The sequence below is a fragment of the Hemicordylus capensis genome, chromosome 4 (assembly GCF_027244095.1).
Source record: "Hemicordylus capensis ecotype Gifberg chromosome 4, rHemCap1.1.pri, whole genome shotgun sequence".
Lineage (NCBI taxonomy): Eukaryota > Metazoa > Chordata > Lepidosauria > Squamata > Cordylidae > Hemicordylus > Hemicordylus capensis.
Window position 1 is genome coordinate 174,396,887 of NC_069660.1, and position 19,729 is coordinate 174,416,615.

Here is a 19,729-nt window from a genome sequence, read left to right on the forward strand (position 1 = left end):
CTCTTCAACCCTTTTGCCACTGGCAGTTTCCTCACTCTAAATCCTCCACCCTAAGTGGCTTTACCCTCTTTCTTTCTTTGCAGTTGAAGCTGTGGTGTGATGGACTTTGGGGGAGCCTGTTTCATTTTAGATTAGGTGAGCAAGCCCCTGTTTCTGATTCCATCTGTGCACCAGATAAAGACACAAGAGAGACATCTCAGTAGTTGTTTCACTTTTCTGACATTCTTTCTGACCTGGAGACTTGCAAAAAACAAAAAACAACAAAAAAAAAAACCCTGCCCTGAGCACATTTAAGAAACTGGGAGCAGGCCAGCAAAAGTTAAGTGTGACTGGGCATAGGGCTGAAGTATCTTACTGTGCACTTTCATTCCATTGAGTTCAGTGGGACGTAGGCACACCCAGTTTTCTCTGGATTGCATCCACTGTATATGTACACTTCAGACTTTTGGCAAGCATTAGGACCGAGATGGGTGGATATTTGTGTGCTGTGTTTTATTTTGTTAGTTCCCCACCCTGAGCCTTTGGAATTCCAATCACAACTGTGTGACAGAATTAAAGATTTCAGGCTCCAAGAATGGTTTGTACAAAAGGATTAAGGATGAGAATGGCCTGGCACCAGTCAATGTTTTCCTGTTCCAGCTGGTGTTCCAAAAAGATGACTCTACCTGCATGGTGGGCACTTGCTACATGGCTTTCTCTTGACTCGAGTGGGAAGAGCCTTCTTACATGATGTTTGTCATAATGTTAGCTCACAAATAATAGAGGCTCTGCCAATGGCCTGGGGACTTCATAGAAGCCATTTTTGCTAATGAGTCACCAAGAAGAGCCACAAATTGATGTAAAGAAGAAAGCAATGCCTGAGAGATCATCTTTAACTGGGCTTTTCAACTTCCATGTTGGTCCTTGCAAGGCCTTTATCACTTCGAGTTGCTTGATATTTATAGCCCATCTTCTCCTGAAGGCTCAGGATGAGTAACAACTTAAGCGGGGGGGGGGGGGGGGAACAGTCCGTTAAAACACCCCTGCAGTGCAGCCCAAGGATGCTCCAGCTTGGAGTCTCGTAAGCCTGCAGGGATGGGAATGCCACAACTGGAGCGAGGAGCAGCCTGGCTGCACTGATTGAATGCTGAGTTTAAGAGGGCACTCGGATCACAATGGGAAGAGATAGTTTCCAAGATGCATTGGGACTAAGCTGCTTGTAAATTAAAGCAAGCATCAAGGAACAGGAAATGATATGGAGGCAGCTGGAGCAAGCTGTAAATGTGCTCCTAGTGAACTGTCTCCTTGGGATACAGACCACTGCATTCTGCATCAGCTGATGCTTCTGCGCATGCCCACAAAGCAGACACATGTGCCATGCTCTGACCAAAAGCTATAGGGGGAGAAATCCAAGACCCTCTCCTGCAGGGCATCAGTATCTTCAGTAGATGGTCTCCTGTGTTCTCCTCTGTGCATTCACACCTATGAATTTTGCACCTGTACAGAGCCTTGATCACAGACTTCTAGAGCTTTAAGTGTAAAGCTGTTAGGTGCACAACATGCCCCCTCCAGGCAGCTGTGCCTGCCTAAGTAGATGTGGTCGGCACCTCACTCTTCAGTTCCTCTTCATCTGCTGCCGCAGGACCTTCCATTGGAGCGTTGGTGTGTTGGTTCTTTGCCTTGAGAAAGTCTGGCCTTCCGATTCTTTGTTTCTCCCCAGCCCCCATGGGCCAGTAGCTACCACCTCGTCATGTATGCAGTCTTGTGGCCAGCAAGACTTTTAAGAACTGGAGGACTGAAGTGGAAAAGGAAGTCGGAGTCTGGCACCATAGAATTTAGAATCTGCACACATCTTTTTTTGACTCCCTCTAACTAGCATGTGAGGCACATCCATGCCAGTGTGCCTTTTTTCCTTTGTGCACAAAGGGGGAGGGATAAGATTTTGAGCAAACTTTGGCCAACCATGCACTCCTTTGAGGTAGCAGTTTCAGCAGGATGCTGTTCTTGTGGAACTATTTCTGAAGTAGGCATGTGCACAGACCAAGGTTCATGCATGGGTCCAAATTCGGCCCAGTTCGGCCCAACCACGAACCAGTTCGGCAGTTCGAGGGCAGTGGGGATGGGAGGGAGGGGAGTCACACATGAATTCAGACTGTATTCACACATGAATTCAGACCTCTGTTTGTGCACATGCCTATTCTGAAAGCCCCACTGGTTGTGGATGTTCATGTTTGAATGGGGAACATTAACTTGGCCAAGGCTGTGTATGTTTATGGCCGATATTAGACTTTAAGTCAGGCTTCCTCAAGGCTTCACTCAATCCAGGGAACCACACTGGTATTCTGCACACTCACATTCTTTTGGCAAGGAAGCAGACCTTTCCACGGGCACAGTTGTCTAGTGCCAAAGGTTTGATTAAAATCCCTTCACACTGCATGTAGCCTTCACTGGCACAATGTTCCATATGCCTTGTGTGCAGTGGTATGTGTACTTTCACAAATGCAGGAAATTGTGCAATGCACTTGCACAACTGACAGTGGCCAACATATTTCACAATGTTGAGACTGTTTCCTATCTAATGAGTGTTTCAGCCCCACCTCTGCAACTTGTCCTTGCCACACGGTTTTGCAAAGAACACATGCTAGGTCCAGATGCAGTTGTCCAATCCTACCTGACGGGGCCAGGATCTGCAAATGAGACAGTCAACAAAACACAGCTCCAGTGTTAAATTCACAGAAACAGTCTCCTGTCTCCTCTGCTTCCCTGGCCTCTCTCTCCAGGCTCAGGGACCAGGTCTTCCTGCTTCTTTTATTGTTTATCCCTACATTCACCAGACCTGGGATGAGAGAGCAGTCACTTCCAGTTAAGAAGCAGACCGTTTTGATCGAGATAAAGTTCTGTGGTTCCCTTAGTTTGTCAAGGCGCACAGCAATAATGATGGCCAAATCCTGCTATGAGAATTCCCCCAACAGAATATGGCTGTGATGATGTGCAGGCATGCACCCGCATACACACACCTCCCTTGGGAATGGCAGAACTGAATGCCTGCACCCCTCATGAAATCTCAGACCTCATTTAAAGTCTTCAGACAGCTTCTTGTTTCAACACTAAAAACTTGTCTTGATTTCCTGGAGTTCTGCATTCTGTACTATGGATGGTGCGGTTGTCTATGCCTTTTCTCTGCCATAAGCGTGACGCTTTTAAGAACCAAAGCACGCGTGACCTGGCATTTGTGTTTTCACATACACCTTGGTGCTTGCTGAAGTGAATACCATAAATAGGGACAGGGAAGCACAAGTCTGTAAGCCTGCAGTGGATAGCACGAGAGACCCATGACCATCACAGTGCCTGCGAGCAGGTCTATTGCATGTCTCTGAGTGTTTGGAGACCCTTGTCCTCATGTTGCAATTTACCTCCTCCTTACAGCACACTGCTGTACCTGCAGCAACCATGTCTGCAACACTGAGTGTGAACCAGACCTTTGTCTAGCATCACAGGATGCTAGAGCTTCTGTATATTGCAGTACAGTATCACTGTACAGTTTTAAGGTTTTTCAGCTCCCGCATGCAAAATTGAGCCAGTGGAAATGGTTGTTTATGTAGGCCATGGAAGTATAAATCACCTTCCAAACGTCTAGGAACACAAGAAATAATTTCTAAACACTGATTTGTACTCAAATATTGAAAACATGCTCAACTTACCTGTATGCTTTTAGTAGCCCTCACAAGTTTTCCATCTTTTGCCTCACCTAGCTTTAAAGTTAGCTATACCTGACACACTTTCCTATTCCTATTTTAGATAACTTTATCCAAGTCTCTTTGTATACAAGGGGAAACGAAATTGATTCCTTCTTGTCAACATGAGTTGGTTGGAGGGTGGGTAAGGTGGAGAAGTATGTATATTTTTGTATATATGTAACAGATGAAATCGAAATTTTGTAGTGATGTGTTCTGGTTTGGGGGGAAAGCAGCAAATAAGTTTGGCAAAGCTTTGTGTTAACACTTAACTATGGTTCAATTGCACAGTCAATAGTTCAGTCTAGGAAGTCAAGACTTTTTGAATTAAAACTTAGCACAGGTTTGGTAATAAAGTATTTATAAGCTGCACAATGCAGCCTAATGCTCTTCTGCTTCAAAATGTGTAACAGGTCAACTACTGTATCCAAAGCAATGCATTTGTTCTGAGAAAATGTACCACAAAATTTCTTTCATTAAAAATGTTTTGACACTCTATTCATTGATTTGGTCTTTCTTTTAGAAGCGATAGAATCAATGCTGTAAGTGAAGGCCCTGATTCAGAGGGTACCTTTTAAGTGTTCACAGTAGGGCTTTGATCACCTTTCCTTCAACAGCAATGCTACCTTACTCCAGTTCTGCAAACTGATTTTTAAGAGTGAGATTTTCAGTAACAGGTTATGATGTAGCATGAGATGCTATCTGGAAGAAGTTTACAAGAAAAATAGAAAGTTCTTTTTGGAATACAGCTCCCCTACTGATTCTCTGGATGACAGTGGGCAAGTCTGAAAGCTGGTCTTGTGGTAGCAAGTATGAATTGTCCCCTTTGCTAAGCAAAACACATTTGCATTTGGATGAGTGACTATATGTGAGTACTGCTTGCATGCAGAAGGTCCCAAGGTCACTCCCTGGCATATCCAGGTAGGGCTGACTCCTGCCTGAAACCTTGACTGCCAGTCAGTCTACATAATACTAAGCTAGATGAAATTATGGTCTGACTCATACTGACAGTGAGTGTGGTGATAGGCTTGAGGGAGGACTAGGCCTCAATGAGAGTAACTGTTTGGAGGGTGGACCTCTCCAAATAAGGAAGAAAGCCCATCAAATTCCCATGGCCCAATCCAGAGTGAGGGGCAGAGTTTACTGGACAACAGCTTATAGAGAACTAGGGGAGAGGAGTGAGGGCTGATCAGCAACTACTGTAAGGAAAGGGGAGACTAACAGCCTTAAACTGGGAATCAACTGGAAGTTCCTTACCTGGAAGTGAGTAGGAAGGATGGGGCCAGTTTAGCTAGACGCATCAGGAAGTTTATTTTTAAGTGCTTGAATCTGACTGCATGGTTCTTATAGGTCCTGAGAAAGGGTTTTACTTGAATGAGAGCAGTGATTTTTGATGCCTCTGTAGTTTTCCTTATCATCCAAATACTAATAAATCCTTGTTGTTGTTAAAGAGTGTCACTCCTTATTGGGTCCTGCCCTAGTCACACGCTTCTAAAGATCTAAGACTACTCACTTTTCTTATAGGGAGGGGTTTTCCACTTAGCTTCCCCAGAATATTCCCTTGGAAGGGTGAATCTGCGCCTATAAAAAGTGGATGGTGGCAGCTTCCTCACAGCTAGAAGAGGGATTTTGTATCTCCCCACCCCACCCCACCCCTTTGACAGTTACAGACAACTTCCAACATTTCTATGTCTGATAAGTACAGAAAAGTTTTATTAAAATTGTATTGCTAACCCTATACAAGGAGGGGAGAGCTGGTCTTGTGGTAGCAAGCACGACTTGTCCCCTTAGCTAAGCAGGGTCCACCTTGGTTGCATTTGAATGGGAGCCAGCGTGATGTAGCTCTCGAGTGCTGGACTAGGACCAGGGAGACTCAAGTTCAAGTCCCCATTCAGCCATACTTGCTGGGTGAGGAGAAACTTAACTATGTACACCCCTGGGGTCCTTGGAGGAAGAGCAGAATATTAATGTTTTTTAAAAAAACAAGCGACATGTGAGCACTCTAAGATATCCCCCTCAGGGGATGGAGCTGCTCTGGTTCCAAGTGCCCTCCCTGGCTTCTCCAAGATATGGCTGAGAGAGATTCCTGCCTGCAACCTTGGAGGAGCCGCTGCCAGTCTGAAGACAATACTGAGCTAGATGAACCAATGAATTGACTCAGTATATGGCAGCTGCCCATGTTCCTACTTTATTTTTTGGTACCTCCATATCAAATAGAGAACTATGCCCAGCTGGGAATGAGACATTCATACAGCTAGCTCTTCCTTGTAGATGAAGCAGCACAGATGCCAATAGCCATTATGGGTGGGGCTGCTCTTCCCAATCCAGCTGCCAGAGCTGCACCTATGCAGCTATTTTCAACATCCAATAATGCTGGTCCATTGTTAAACTGAACTCAGCTCCCTGTTCCTTGCTATTTGGCCCTATGGAGATTCCTGCTTTTTGAAAACAGGTTTCTCCATCAGCACCAACAAGTTTTTGAGAGCTGCTAGAAAGCAGGCCTGTACAACATATGGGCTGTGAGTCTGTTGTGGCGCCCACACATCCCCATTATCTGTTGTCTTACCCACTTCTTTGAGGAACATCTGTGATCCTCACTGGTCCCTCCATAGTGGTTGTATGTATGAATGCCTGGAGTATGTTCTGCTTTGCACCTCCTTGCTCCTTCCACAGCACTTGATGGTGTTGCTGCTACACCTATTTTTGCAGTTGGCGATTGACAGCCAAGCCACACTGCATGGCAATTCCTCACATACTGAGAGTTAAAACTTTGTGTGTTGTTGCTACCAGACTTTGCAAGAAGTAGAAATTGCAAGGGCAGGGGAGGGGAGAAAGAAAGCAAATGACTGAAGGAAGAAAGCAGGGAAATGGAGAGATAAATACTTAGCATTCATATATACTAAACACATACATATTTTTATACTTACCTGTATGACTGTAAAGTGCTTTGCATGGATTGTGAAGCAACTGAAGAGAGCATGTGCAATGGGGTGCAGACAGAGGCAAAGGAGTAGGCTATGAAATGGAAAAGGAGAGAGGGTTGACAGAGGGATACAGAGAACTGTGGTGGTTCAGAAAGAAGAGCATGCTATGGAGCGCAGTGAGGAAAAGGGATTAACAGATAACAGGTTTTAAAATGCGGCGTTAAAATGGTAACAACAATGCTTTCCTACAATTAACTGAAGCACTCTTGAATTAACAAACATTTAAAGTGGCCCTAAGAGTGACTTGTATTTTGCATTCCCGCCTGACAGTGATCCAATCTTTTCCTTTATTAATAATACCGAAATTCATAATGACATTTATCTCTAGGAACATAGGAAGCTGCCATATGCTGAGTCAGACCATTGGTCTATCTAGCTCAGTATTGTCTTCACAGACTGGCAGCAGCTTCTCCAAGGTTGCAGGCAGGAATCTCTCTCAGCCCTATCTTGGAGAAGCCAGGGAGGGAACTTGGAACCTTCTCTCTCCTCCCTTAAAGCTCCTACCCCAATTGTAATATAACACCAAATTTGGCACTTTGACTCATGAGATAAACCATGTTTGGAGTTATGGCTGCAAATACTTCATTGTGGCATCTCTCATTCCACAATATCTGGTATTATAAAGTTACTAAGGCACTTAAAATACAGAGAAACATGTTAAAACTGACCCATCTCTAACCAAAGCCACCAATGACTTTGGGGCACATTACATTCACCATGGGACATCTGATCAGAAATGTTCTTTCTAAGGAAATCCCCCGCCCCCACACACATTCAGCTTACGATCCAACAGTAATGGTGCATGATTTAGTCATCATACGAGGCTCCCATCCATGGCCACCAGGAAAATGAAGACTGAAGAGACCATGGAGACTCAATTTGTGCATGGCATACCCAGAACTACTTTATGTCTAAGATGGTGACTGTAACATATGCTCTGTTCGTGCAATTTTTTCTGCTCTATCACCAGAACTGGTGAACTCTTGTAAGACAAATCTGAGCTTCTTCCATTTTCCCTTTGCTCACCCTGCCCCAACTCCCTCTCTCCAGTTTGTGAGCCTGGTTCTACCCCCTGCCCCTCTTCTCTCTCAAAACCAAACCAAAACATCAAAGGTTGATTGGATTATAAAATGGGGAGAAGAAAGCACCACAAGAGATACAAAATGTGTTTCCATGCTTCCTTCTATTCTCAGTAGCAGTTATCCACATTGGAAATACTCTGCAAAGATTAAATTAAACTGGCATGGATGGAAACTATTAAAAAAAAGAAGCATGTTCAAGTCAGAAATAAAATAAAGTATGAATACGCTGTTCTTGGGGTTGTCCCACTAGCCCATTTAAAATTGGCAGTGTGTCTCAAATACATACAATACTTCCTGGCAAAGGTACTATCATGGGGATCAGAAGAGAAAATACTAAGATACAAAGGCTGAGTTTTCACAGGATATCTTTATTAATAATGTGAATTCAAAAGTTACACCAATTAGGTGCCTGTCATATTACTTTCTGGGGTAGAAAGGTGAAAAAATAATCAAAGTTAATAAGACTCAGGTTTCTTATGGGCCTTCCCCCCCCTTTCATTTGGGCTTTTTTCAAAATCACAAATGCCTTTCTAGGAACATAAGAATTGCCTTACTAGCCAAGGTCCATTAGTCCAGCAGTTTGTTGCTAACAGCAGCCATGCTGTTCCATAGGTTACATTTACAGCATTTAATGTGACTGTTACAGCAGCCATACCATTACAAAGACAGGACAAATGAAGCATAAAAAACAAAACACTGGAGAAGTACAGGAAACAAAAACATTGCAAACCATCACAAAATAAAAAGGGATTTTTTTAGGGAGGATTGTTTTTGAATTCCTTCATGAAAATTTTAAAATTTGATCTTGTATTTAGAAATACAATCAGGCAAGCATTATGGTCTTAATAAGAGTATTGTATTTTATGTCAGATAGCAAGGATTTTACCATTAGTAAGTGTCGCAATAATGGAAAACCAACACAAAATGTGTAATACATTGCAGTGTCCTGCCCACCCCCCACCCCAAATTCTTGGTCCCCTATATAATAACCTGAAATTTAAGAAGTGTGCCCATACCCATGACACCAAGTACAGCCTTCATAACAAAAATAAGAAAAAGATTCCGGATTTATATTTCATTTTGGAAGCCTAGATCTGTAAAATTTTCTTACAAACATAGAAATATGATCTATAAAAAAACAATTATAAGAAATAACTGGGAGCAGCAGTGTTGCCGAGGCAGTCTTCATAAAAGCCCCTCTTGCCTGTTAACAGCTTGCTAAAGGCCTATGGAATATGGATGAGGTAAAGAGTGGGGGAATTTCCAGCCTTTGCTACTCCATCCCACCTTACACATCCACTCAACACGCTATGGAAAAGCGGACTTCACCCACTGCAGTGGCTCAGTGACTAAAGGGATGCGAGGAAGTGTGTGGAAAGAGTTTTTCTTTCATCCATCCCTTACTCTAGGTTGGCAGAGGAGAAATCACCCTGGCACCAGCGGACAACACACAGAGAGAAGTTCCTCCGTTCTCTCCTGAAGGCAGCTCCGAAGTATAATGGGAGGGACAATGTTTCTGATCCTATCCTTCAGCCCCCAGCCCAATCAAGAACCCAGGAAGCAGGTTCTTGAGCCAGGAAAAGGCGTTGCTCCATCTTCCTCCCAACCTGAATGCAGTTTCTAAGTTAGGAGAAGGCTGAGAGGGAAAGATGGTCCTTATAACCTCTCCTAAGGGCCTGGAGTCCAGGTTCAAGGCACAAGTTTGGAAAATCAGGTGCTGGCCTTCCTTTTGGGTTCCTGGGCAGTACCTGCTTTGCCAAACCTAGCTGAACCTATTCTCTGTCCCTGCTATCCCTGAGTCACAGGGGACGAAGACTCCTCTTTGCATAGCCTTGTCCTGGATTCTGTTTCTTGGTCACATTGGAGTAAAATATCGGCAAATGGTTTTTACTTCTATCGAAGTTTATGACAAGGCAAACCCTTCCACTCAGGTTTAAGTTAATAAAGCCACTCGCAAAGAGACATGTAAACAAGCTTTCTATAGGATCACAGCCACACAGAAATGTGCAAAAGGGGGTGGGGTGGAGTGTATTTCACAGCATTGAACATGGTCTATTAAGAGGTTCTTTCTGGGTGGTTCTGGCTTTGTTCTCTATATACATGCACAAGACTTTAGGCAGCATCTAGAACTGGCAAGACAACTAAAACTGCTTTGAGAAACCAAATCACAGAAGTAGAACCAGAAGCGGGGGGGGGTGTGAGGGGAAGAGTGTCTGTATGTTTATTGTGGCAACTCTTCTGCAATGTCTTGCTTCTTTTTGGAAAATAATTTACTAGCCCACATGGAGACAAAAGTTTAATAGCACAGTGGCAAATACTTGCTAGGGTTGTAGTGCCAAACAAATCCACACATAAATAATAAGGTAATATAAAACACACCCCACACACTCTAGAGCAAGGGTGCCTAACTTCAGCCCTCCCGCTGTAGATAGATTACAACTCTCATCATCCCTATTGGCCTCTGTGGCTAGGGATGATGGGAATTGTCGTTCAACTACAGGTAGAAGGCCAAAGTTGTGTACCCCTGGTCTAGAGGCAGGCCTTGCTCATGCCAAGTTCCACAGGGACACCTCTCCCTCTTAGGCCTGAGGCAGATGTACCTTCAAGAGTGGGCCCATTTTCCCACTATTGCGGCTCCCCTTCATCTTCACTGGTTACTGACACATGTAGCTGCTATGATTCCAGCATCTATTTTCAACCTACCTCCTATTTTAGGCAAGGCTCTATTTTTTTTTTTTAACCTTTCCCTGATCTCTGCCTTGGAACCTGAACTGTATAGCTGTTTAAACATTTATTTACTGAGTGCTGTTTTTAAAAAGCCAGCCCTCTACTTTTTTTTAATTCAAGGGGGAGGAATAGTTTTTCAGTTGCCACGAGAGCCAGCTAATTAGCACTGAAAGGCCAGATGGTTCTGTGATTGTCACAAGGGCCAGCTAACCAGAACTTTGGACACAGAAATAACAAGCTGCTCCTGGGCTCGGCTCACTTTAAAATGTCTATGTCTGTCCTAAAAGAAGTGGCCGTGGAACCACAATGGGCTCACCTCTCAAGGTATGGATACCTGTCCGAGGCTTGAGTTAACTTGAATTTACCAGCCTAGGATATGAAGATGCAGGAGCTAAAATTTTAAATGTACCCTCTGTTCAAAAATGTTTTCATGAAGGAAAAATAAAATTGCACATATCAAGTAAAGGTATTTCAGTTAGCTAATCTACTCTGTGTTATGTGATGTTGACCTGTTTAAAAGGGATTACATCAGAAATTGCTTCCTCATTACAACACATGTTGATCAGAGGTCTAGTATACATAAATATGTACATATAAATTAAACATTTAATGAAATATACAAATAAATTAGTTTAAAATAATTTGCCTAAACAAAATAACTTTCGCATAAAGTTCCTTGCAGTGACAATTCATGGGATACATATGATATTTCTGCACACCTTGGTTTGTCAGCCCTACCAAGCTGTCATAGAATTTAGAAAACTGGAGCAAAAATGAAAGCCATTTGAAACGATAAAGAGGTCAGCATCATATACCCCTAGTTCCCTCTGGAAAAATTAACCTCCTTTTCAGAACATCTATCCTCCTGTGTCTTTCGGTAACCTTATTATATAACCTGTTTGTTACAGGTGACACTTATATAGAGCTGCCCTACCCATCCACATGGGCTGCTCCATTAATTACTCCATTAATGCACAGATGTTGTTCATGCACAAAGCTGTCCCCCTGATTCCCTTGGCATGGCAAGATAGTATGGGCTTAAAGGGGAAAGGGTTGTCTGTGTTCCCCTACAAGCAGAAGATTCCAGAAAGGTGGTCAAGTAGGGTGCTTCAAGACTACTTTTCCAGCATCAGGATCCTCAAATTTAAGGGGGGAGGGGAACTTGCTAGGTCTTTTCTTAGAAGATATAAAGTGATCTGATGTGACAAACAGTAGTATCAATTGAGAACAGTGACTTATTTGAAAAACAGGTGTAGCTGCAAAACAAATAGTATGGTACAGCCCTGGCTTGAGCCATCCTTTCTCTAACTGTCCTGAACATGGCAGCACTTCAGTGAGCGTGGCTCATGAAGCAGAAGTCCACACCTCCACAGAGTAGAATGACATTCTCTGGTAGGCTCGGGTTTCAAACACACATCCACCCCCTATACAGACAATTCAAAATAGTCAGTTCAAAACAAAGCACTCATCCTTAAAAGTATAGCAAACTAGTCCAATTTATTCATGCCCAAAACTAGACTCCCAAGCAAAGCTTGCCGATTCAGGCTCTCCCACAGCCTGCTCCTGCGAAAGACTGGGCAAATAACTACATTCTTGGAGTGTCGAATGATGTGCAGAGGTGGCCAGGTAGCCACCCTGCAAATGGTCCTCCAAGAGTATCCAGCTGAAAGCACTGTGGAGGTCAGAAGAGGCAGGTATGAGAAATGCCTGCAGCTTTTATGCAGGCCCCAGTCCTCCCTTATCAAGATGCTAACTGCCTGCAGAAAGGAAGAGTCCAGTGGGATGACCAGAACCCTGCAAAACAGTTGGGCCAACTTCAGGCCTAAGGGAATGACCTTATCCTGAAGATGATCCTGGTCACAGATAAAGAACAGAAAGTGCTGGCAATCCTTGGCTCAAAGTAATACTGTAAGATCTGCTTCTAGGAGAATGTGCAGGGCGATTGCAGAATAGAATCAGCTGTCCCTAATTTGAAGGGGCACTTTGCCATGTGAACCAAAAATCTTCAACTAGTATGTCCTTTGTTGGAGTTTTGGAGTACAGTGAATAAGAGTAGATGCCACACTCAATGTCAACAGAGACTGGCTCAGGGACTCCATGGCCTAGGAGATTATTGAAAACGTCTTTGCATGTTTGAGTCTGTAGATCTTGCTGATGCAATAAAACAAGAGCGCAGGGGCCTTTCGTGCTTCCAGACATGGCTGGCTTACAGTTGTCTGCAACAGAGCTTGTCTAGTGGTGGGCAAATAGAAGGTGCCATCTGCCCATGACCTAGTCTGCCCACTAGTATCTGTATGGGAGATGGGGGTGGTCTTTTCACTTTGGGGAGGAGATCCCTTTATGGAAGGGCCATGATGGTACTGTCTGTTCTGTTGCAGCAAAGGAAAGGGGTGCAATATTGCTCTTTAAAAAAAAGATCAAATTTTTCTGCTTCCTCTTCCACTCCTTTCGAGGAAAGCCATTTTGCTTTTCTCCTCATTCAGCACAATATTGTGCTATAAACGTGATCTGGTTTATAAGGGCATAACCCTTTTTCTTCTGCCTACTGTGTGTGTCACAATGGTGAGGGCGTCTTAGACTTCATATCACAGATGCAGTGCAAACTTGAAACCTTGCCTGTCCTCCTCATTTTAGGAGAGGAGGACACAAAATCGTTGACTGATCCTCAGCCCAAGGTGCACCTTCCCAAGCAGTGGGGAAGCCCCACCTTTCTGGTAGCTTGACCTGAGCCATCCCAGGGGGTGGCTCTTTGGAAGCACAACACGCCTGTCTGACACCAAGAGCTAAAAAACAAGAATGCGGAGAGCAACTACATCCCCACTAATCCATTTTCCCTAACTTGGTCTCTTCTTCCTACTCTCAGGAAAGAAACTGCATGGGAAGGAGCAAGAAGCCCTTGTCAATCTGCCTACGGTCCAATGGAGGAGGGCTCTGTCCAGCTGTCTTGCATCACATCACATGCCAGAGGAGCGGGTGATATTGGAGCAGCCCATATGCACAGGAGCTGTGTGTGTTAATCACAGCACACTGAAAAATCTGGTTTGGGACAACAGAATATACTACTGACAGCCAGAGGCAACTTCATAGTTGCTAACAGATGGTTCCATAGAAGGTGCAGAATAAAAATGATAGTTGATATAGCACATTTCAAGCTTTCGAAGCATTTCACATACATTATCTCAGTAATCCTTACAACAACCCTGTAAGGTAGGCCAGTATATTATGATCCCCATATTGCAGATAGGGTGTTAAGGCCGAGAGACTATGTCTTGCCTAAAAGGCCACCTAATGAATTCATGGCTAAGGTGAGATTTGAACTGGGGACTTCCTGGCTTTTCTTTCCTGACTCACACTCTTAGCCATTATGCTACAGCAGAAAAAGAAAAATTATAAAAAGGTATAAAAATAAACATTACATTGTTCCTTTAAAAAAAAAACTCACGCACGCGCATAGAGACATGTATATTATCTTATGCAGAAATCACCAAGATAACAGGTGCTTAAGAATAATAATATAATGTTCAGTTTGTTCTACACATTCACCGGTAGTTGGAAGAACTTTTAGCAGTAAGAAAAAGAAATGTCAGAAGGAGGAAAGTTAAAAAAAAGTTATAAACAGATTTGGGTCTTTTTTTCTATTTTATATTTGTTCTTTCAGTTCCCCCTGATTTTCTTTCTGTAGATTTCCTTTAATCTCTGTAATTATGGAAGGGAATTCTAGAGGGAGAGTTATTGTTGGCTGTAGATTTTTGTGTGTGAAGTGGTATATGTGTGTTTTTTTAATTAAAAAATCAATTACAATATTTGGAAATAAATAAATAAAAACGTCTTTAAAAGAACAGTTAAAAAACGATGGCAGCTCTTTTCACTTGCAACTGGAAGGAGCCTCTCTCTCAGTACCAAGGACATTTCCCAGTTGTGTTTTGTCCTCTTCTGGGCTCCAGTCACCATGGCAAACAGCAGGTTCACGACTTCAGCAATGGATAGAGCTTTTCAATCTTCTACCATAAAAACTCATAAGGACTGAATGAAAGTCATTAACTTGTGAATCCCCACATTTATCCAGCAACTCCTATAGGAATTCAGCATTTGATATTATACCAAATGATTAAAGCTATCTAAAACTATTCCAAATGATTATTGAAACATGCCAACCTCCATTTCCATCCAACATAATTGCTAGTGCTAGTTTAACCTGACTCTGCTACATAATCATTTAAATTGTTCATTTTATATTACTAGTATTCCAGATGTAGTAATAAAAGTGACACAGTCAAGATGGCCCTTCTCTTGGCTGTATTAAACGGTATTGACCATTAGCTGAATGGGATCAATGAAGCCTTTATTTTACCATTGTGTAGATAAAATTTCCTCAGTCCACCTTGACCACAAAAGCAGAGTACTAGTGATGATCTTACTTCTTTATGTTCCATTTTTCATCTCCCATTCCTATAAAGGGGAGAAACACATTTGCTCTCTGTAAAGAACAGTGGATTCAAGTATGTCTCAACTTAAGAGTCTTTCTGTGGACTTTACTGTTTTCCAGACTGTCATATTCAATAGAAAAATGAGCTAAATTACAACTTTTGCAAATGAAAAGGAAACTGCTTCGATATCTGCTTAGGAATATGATCAGAACATGAGAGAGGCATGCCAAACCCCCCTTGTTTGCTATCTCCCCGCCCCTTCCAATAATCAGGCAATTTCAGAGAGGAAATTCTAGAGGCCCTAAACCATACTGATTGGAAAAGAAAGTTGTACTACAATTTGTGAATGAAATTATTTCAATCCGAGGGTTTTCTGAGGGGAAGGGCACTTTCCCCTTCAGTCATGCACTGCTGATGTTCCAAAGGAAGATTAGATACTAACCTTTCTCACAGACAATGGGAAATTACTCTTGCGCAAAGCAGGACTAACAGTTAAAATGGTAGAAGAACGTCAGACACTGATGGGGAGCTCACCTTTGCCTTCTGAAGCACATGGCCTCTGCATGGAGAAGTGCTGGAGGAGGAATTTCTTTTCAGGACTACAGCACTGTTCACAGGCACTGAACATTCAGTATCACTTGTGTCGCAACTGGAGATGGGCGAGTTCTCCAGTGTCTGATGCTTAAGAACTGGAGACTGAGGAACAACACAAAACAACCTGACATTACTCTGTCAAAAGGGTGTGCAAAAGAAAATCCATCATCACTGATATAAAACAGATAAAGCCTTTAGTTCCCATAAAGCAGGCCTGCTAGAAAGCACCACTCTGGATGGCAAAAACGAGCTGGACTCCTGATAGTCGCTCCGGGGCTAAAATTGAACTCTCCAAATAGACTATCAGCAAATAATCATGGAAGAATACATGTTGTCAAATGGTTTCAATATAGTTAACTGGTACAAAGAAGTAAAATCTGGCAGAACTACTCTAACTCATTTAGACAGATGCAGCTGGGACTGCTGTTTGATTAGCTGTATGATAACCACTTCCCTTGGTATTTATTTATTCAATTTCTATACCGCCCTTCCAAAAATGGATCAGGGGCGGTTTACATTAAAACAAAATAATTAAAACAATTAACAGTTAAAACATTCAAAACAGTTAAAAAAAACTCTGGAAAACCAGGTTACAAGAAGTTAAGAACATTTACAACAATTTTAAAACCCTGGAAGGCAAGGCCAAACAGATAGGTTTTGAAGGCTCTCCTGAAGGCCAATAATGAATTCAAATTACAGATTTCTGCAAGAAGCCTATTCCACAGCCCTGAAGCAGCTACAGAGAAGGCCCGCTTCTGAGTCGCCACCAGACGTACTGGTGGTAACTGGAGACGGACCTCCTCAGATGACCTTAACGTGCGGTGGGGAATCATACAGATTGAATCGGCACTCACCTGAATGGTCATTCTCCTCAGACGTATGGATTGTTTCCGAGCATGATGGGTTGTCACCACCTACTGCTCTGAGATAGGGCCAATCAGAAAGATTTCTCTCTCAGCAGAAGGGAGGGACAGCCCCCTCAGCCTTCAGTCGATAACTAGCCTTACGATGCTCCAGCTAATAACAGGAAAACACTACAGAACAAGTAAAGCAACAAAGCAAAACACCCCCACAAAGAGGGGAAAGAATAGACCGCATAGCGGGCCTGTTTAAATTCATAGGGCAACACATACCCAAAACAACCTAATGCTGAACTGCCCCCTTGAGGAGACAAAAACCCCAGAGTAAGAAACACCACGTCACAGACATATAGGGTACAGTAAAAGGGGGCGGAGAAGTGGGGAGCAGGATCAGACACACAATCGGGCGGGTCAGATACAATCCATACGTCTGAGGAGAATGACCATTCAGGTGAGTGCTAACGATTCATTCTCCCTCAGACGAGGATTGTATCCGAGCATGATGGGACATACCCTAGCTGTTGTGAATAATGGGCGGGAAAAGACAGAGTGTCTGGTCCTAAGAAGGAACTACCCACTGCAGTACTCGCTGACTGAAAGAAGCATTGGCCGAGGCCCAATCATGTATCTTGTAATGCCTCACAAAAATGGTAAAAGAGGCCCAGGTGGCAGCCCTACAGATGTCAGCTAGGGGAGCCAGCATGGAAAAGGCCGCAGAAGCTGCCGCACTCCGAGTTGAGTGAGCCATAATACCGTCAGGCATGGCCTCCCCTGCTGTCACGTATGCAAGCTGAATGGTCTGGCAAATCCAACGCGCTAGAGAAGAGGTAGATACTTTCTTCCCCAAAGAACAAGCTCTAAAAGACACAAAGAAGGACTCGGTAACACTAAACGCCTTAGTGCTCCTCAAATAAACACGAATTGCGCGGCAGACATCCAACTTGTGCCATTCCCTTTCCTTGGGAGAAGCGGGACTGGGGCAAAAGGAGGGAAGCATAAGCTCTTGGGCCCTATGAAACACCGAATTCACCTTAGGGAGGGAGGGAGGAAGGATCTGTGCATAACAAAACATAATCCGGAAAAACCAGACATAACTCCTTCCAGACTGATAAGGCACCCAAATCGGAGACCCGCCGGGCTGAGGTAATGGCCACCAAAAACAAAACCTTCAAAGAACGTGCAAGGAAATGGTTCGTAGGGGTTCAAAGGGTGCCTTCATCAGAACCCTTAGCACCAGGTTCAGATCCCATGTGGGAAACCGATGGACTGAAGGAGGCTTCAAGGCTGCTGCTCCCTTAAGGAACCGCTGCACATGGAGATGCCCCGACAGTGAAGGGACACCTGGAACTTGCAGCGCGGAAGCGATGGCAAACAGTTGACATTGGAGGGCGTTGGGCCGAAGCCCTTTGTCCAAACCAGCCTGCAAAAAACCTAGGACCTGCCCAACCGAAGGAGACATGGGATCCCCACCTGAGGATTCACACCAGAGAGAATACACCTGCCAAGTAGATTGATACACTCGGACTATGGAAGGGCGCCTAGAGGCCAGAATGGTGTCTCAAACTGCGGAAGAGTAGCCACAGGCTACTAGAGAGCCCCTCTCAATCTCCAAGAGTGAAGATTGAGCCACCCTGGGTCCGGGTGGAAAACCGGACCCTGTCGAAGGAGATGGGGCCAACTCCCAAGCAGAAGAGAAGGCTCTATCGACAGGGCAACAAAGTCCCAAAACCAAAGTTGACGTGGCCAGTGCGGAGTCACAAGAATGACCTCCGCCCTTTGATGACGAATCCTTTGAACTGTCCTGGACAGTACAGGAACAGGAGGGAAGGCATAAAGAAGGCCCGGAGGCCAGGGGGACAGCAAAGCATCCACACTCTCCGCCCCCAGAGACAGGTACCTGAAAAGAACCTGTCCACCTAGGCACTGTGAACATGTCCACCAGGGGAAGACCGTACCGCCGTACGTTCGCAAGACTTGATTGTCCAGAGTCCACTCCGCCTGGTCCAGCGGAGGCCGGCTCAACCAGTCCGCCACCATGTTGTCCACCCCGCTGATGTGATCGGCCTCCAGTGAACACAGGTTCCTTTCTGCCCAGCACAGCAGGACTTTGGTCTTGCACATCAGAGACCAAGACTTTGTCCCCCCGACGGTTGAGATGTGCCTTGGCTGTGGCGCTGTCGGTACGGACCAGGACATGGCAATCGCGAACCTTGGGAAGAAATTGGATGAGGGCAAGTTGAATGGCCCAGAGTTCCAGCCAATTGATAGTCTGGAGCCGCTCCTCCTTCAACCACTGACTTTGAGCCACCTGTCGACCGCAATGGCACCCCAACCTAGTAGGTTGGCGTCGGTTGTGACCACAACGTAGTCGACTGGAAGGAAAGCTACCCCCCTGCATAGGGCCGGAGACGTCCACCAATCCATGGAATGTCGAACCTGAGGGGTAAGTGGAATCCTGAGATGGGACCTGGTTGTTACTAGGTCCTGGACAGGTAAGAGGAGCCACTGAAGGGGCCGAGAATGGAAGCGCGCCCAAGGCACGATCCCGATCGCTGACACCGTAAGACCCTGCAGTTGTGCTAAGTGAGAACGTCGGAGTGAGGAAGGCTCCGTAGCCTCCAGCATACCAAGAGAAGCTTCTGTCTCCTCTCGGGGGTCAGAGAGACAGTCCCTTGCTTCGAATCGATGACAGCCCCCAGATGCTGAATCTTGGTCTGGGGAACCAGGGAGCTCTTCTTGAAGTTCACAAGGAATCCGTGAGCCTCCAATACTGCAAGGGTCTCCTTGACATCCTCCTGGGCCTTCAGAAGAGATGGAGACCGGATCAAAAGGTCATCCAGATAGGGATAAAGGTGAATCCCCCTGGTTCTCAAGTGTGCCACGAGTGCCACCATGATTTTGGTAAACACTTGCGGCACAGTTGAGAGACCGAAGGGGAGCGCACGATACTGGAAATGTGCCCCGGCGTAGGCAAAGCGCAGAAACCTCCTGTCCAGGGGGTGGATGGGGACATGGAGATACGCCTCCTTGAGATCCACAGAGGACAGGAAGTCCCCCTCCTGAAGGGCCATCAGGATGGAACGAAGAGTTTCCATCCGAAAACGCCTCCCCCTGAGGAAGCGGTTGACAAATTTTAGATCCAGAATGGCCCTCCACTCTCCATTCTTTTTGGGGACTAAAAAGAGAATAGAGTAGACCCCATACACCCTCTCTCCTGGAGTGACCAGTTCGACTGCGTTGATGCTGAGCAGATGTTGGATGGCCTTCAACATCAGGGCATGCTTGGTCTGCTTGCGTGACCAAGGGGAGAGTAGAAAACGGTCTGGGGAACGTGACAAAAAT

General features: G+C 44.7%; 2 protein-coding genes across 9 annotated transcripts in view; one reads left to right on the forward strand and one right to left on the reverse strand.

Moving 5' to 3' along the window:
* Nucleotides 1–14,307, forward strand: part of SORCS2 (sortilin related VPS10 domain containing receptor 2) — a 248,591-nt gene extending 234,284 nt beyond the window's left edge. For 2 of the 3 annotated variants that reach the window (XR_008305630.1, XM_053243172.1), the window contains one exon: nucleotides 84–4,211. Coding sequence is in view for 2 of the 3 variants with exons in the window: in XM_053243172.1 (XP_053099147.1) it covers nucleotides 84–100 (17 nt within the window). In the remaining variant the exon portion in view is untranslated. Of the gene's footprint in view, nucleotides 1–83; nucleotides 4,212–13,369 lie in introns of those variants that run through there. The other variant, XM_053243170.1, reaches the window with a different exon arrangement.
* Nucleotides 14,308–14,831: 524 nt separating this feature from the next.
* The window catches only part of AFAP1 (actin filament associated protein 1), a 91,622-nt gene continuing 86,724 nt past the window's right edge, over nucleotides 14,832–19,729 (reverse strand). For all 6 annotated transcript variants that reach the window (XM_053243180.1, XM_053243178.1, XM_053243179.1 and 3 more), the window contains 2 exons: nucleotides 15,468–15,629; nucleotides 14,832–14,955 (listed from right to left, as the gene is read on the reverse strand). In XM_053243180.1, coding sequence (XP_053099155.1) covers nucleotides 14,929–14,955; nucleotides 15,468–15,629 — 189 coding nt within the window. In that variant the 3' untranslated portion in view covers nucleotides 14,832–14,928. The remainder of the gene's footprint in view (nucleotides 14,956–15,467; nucleotides 15,630–19,729) is intronic.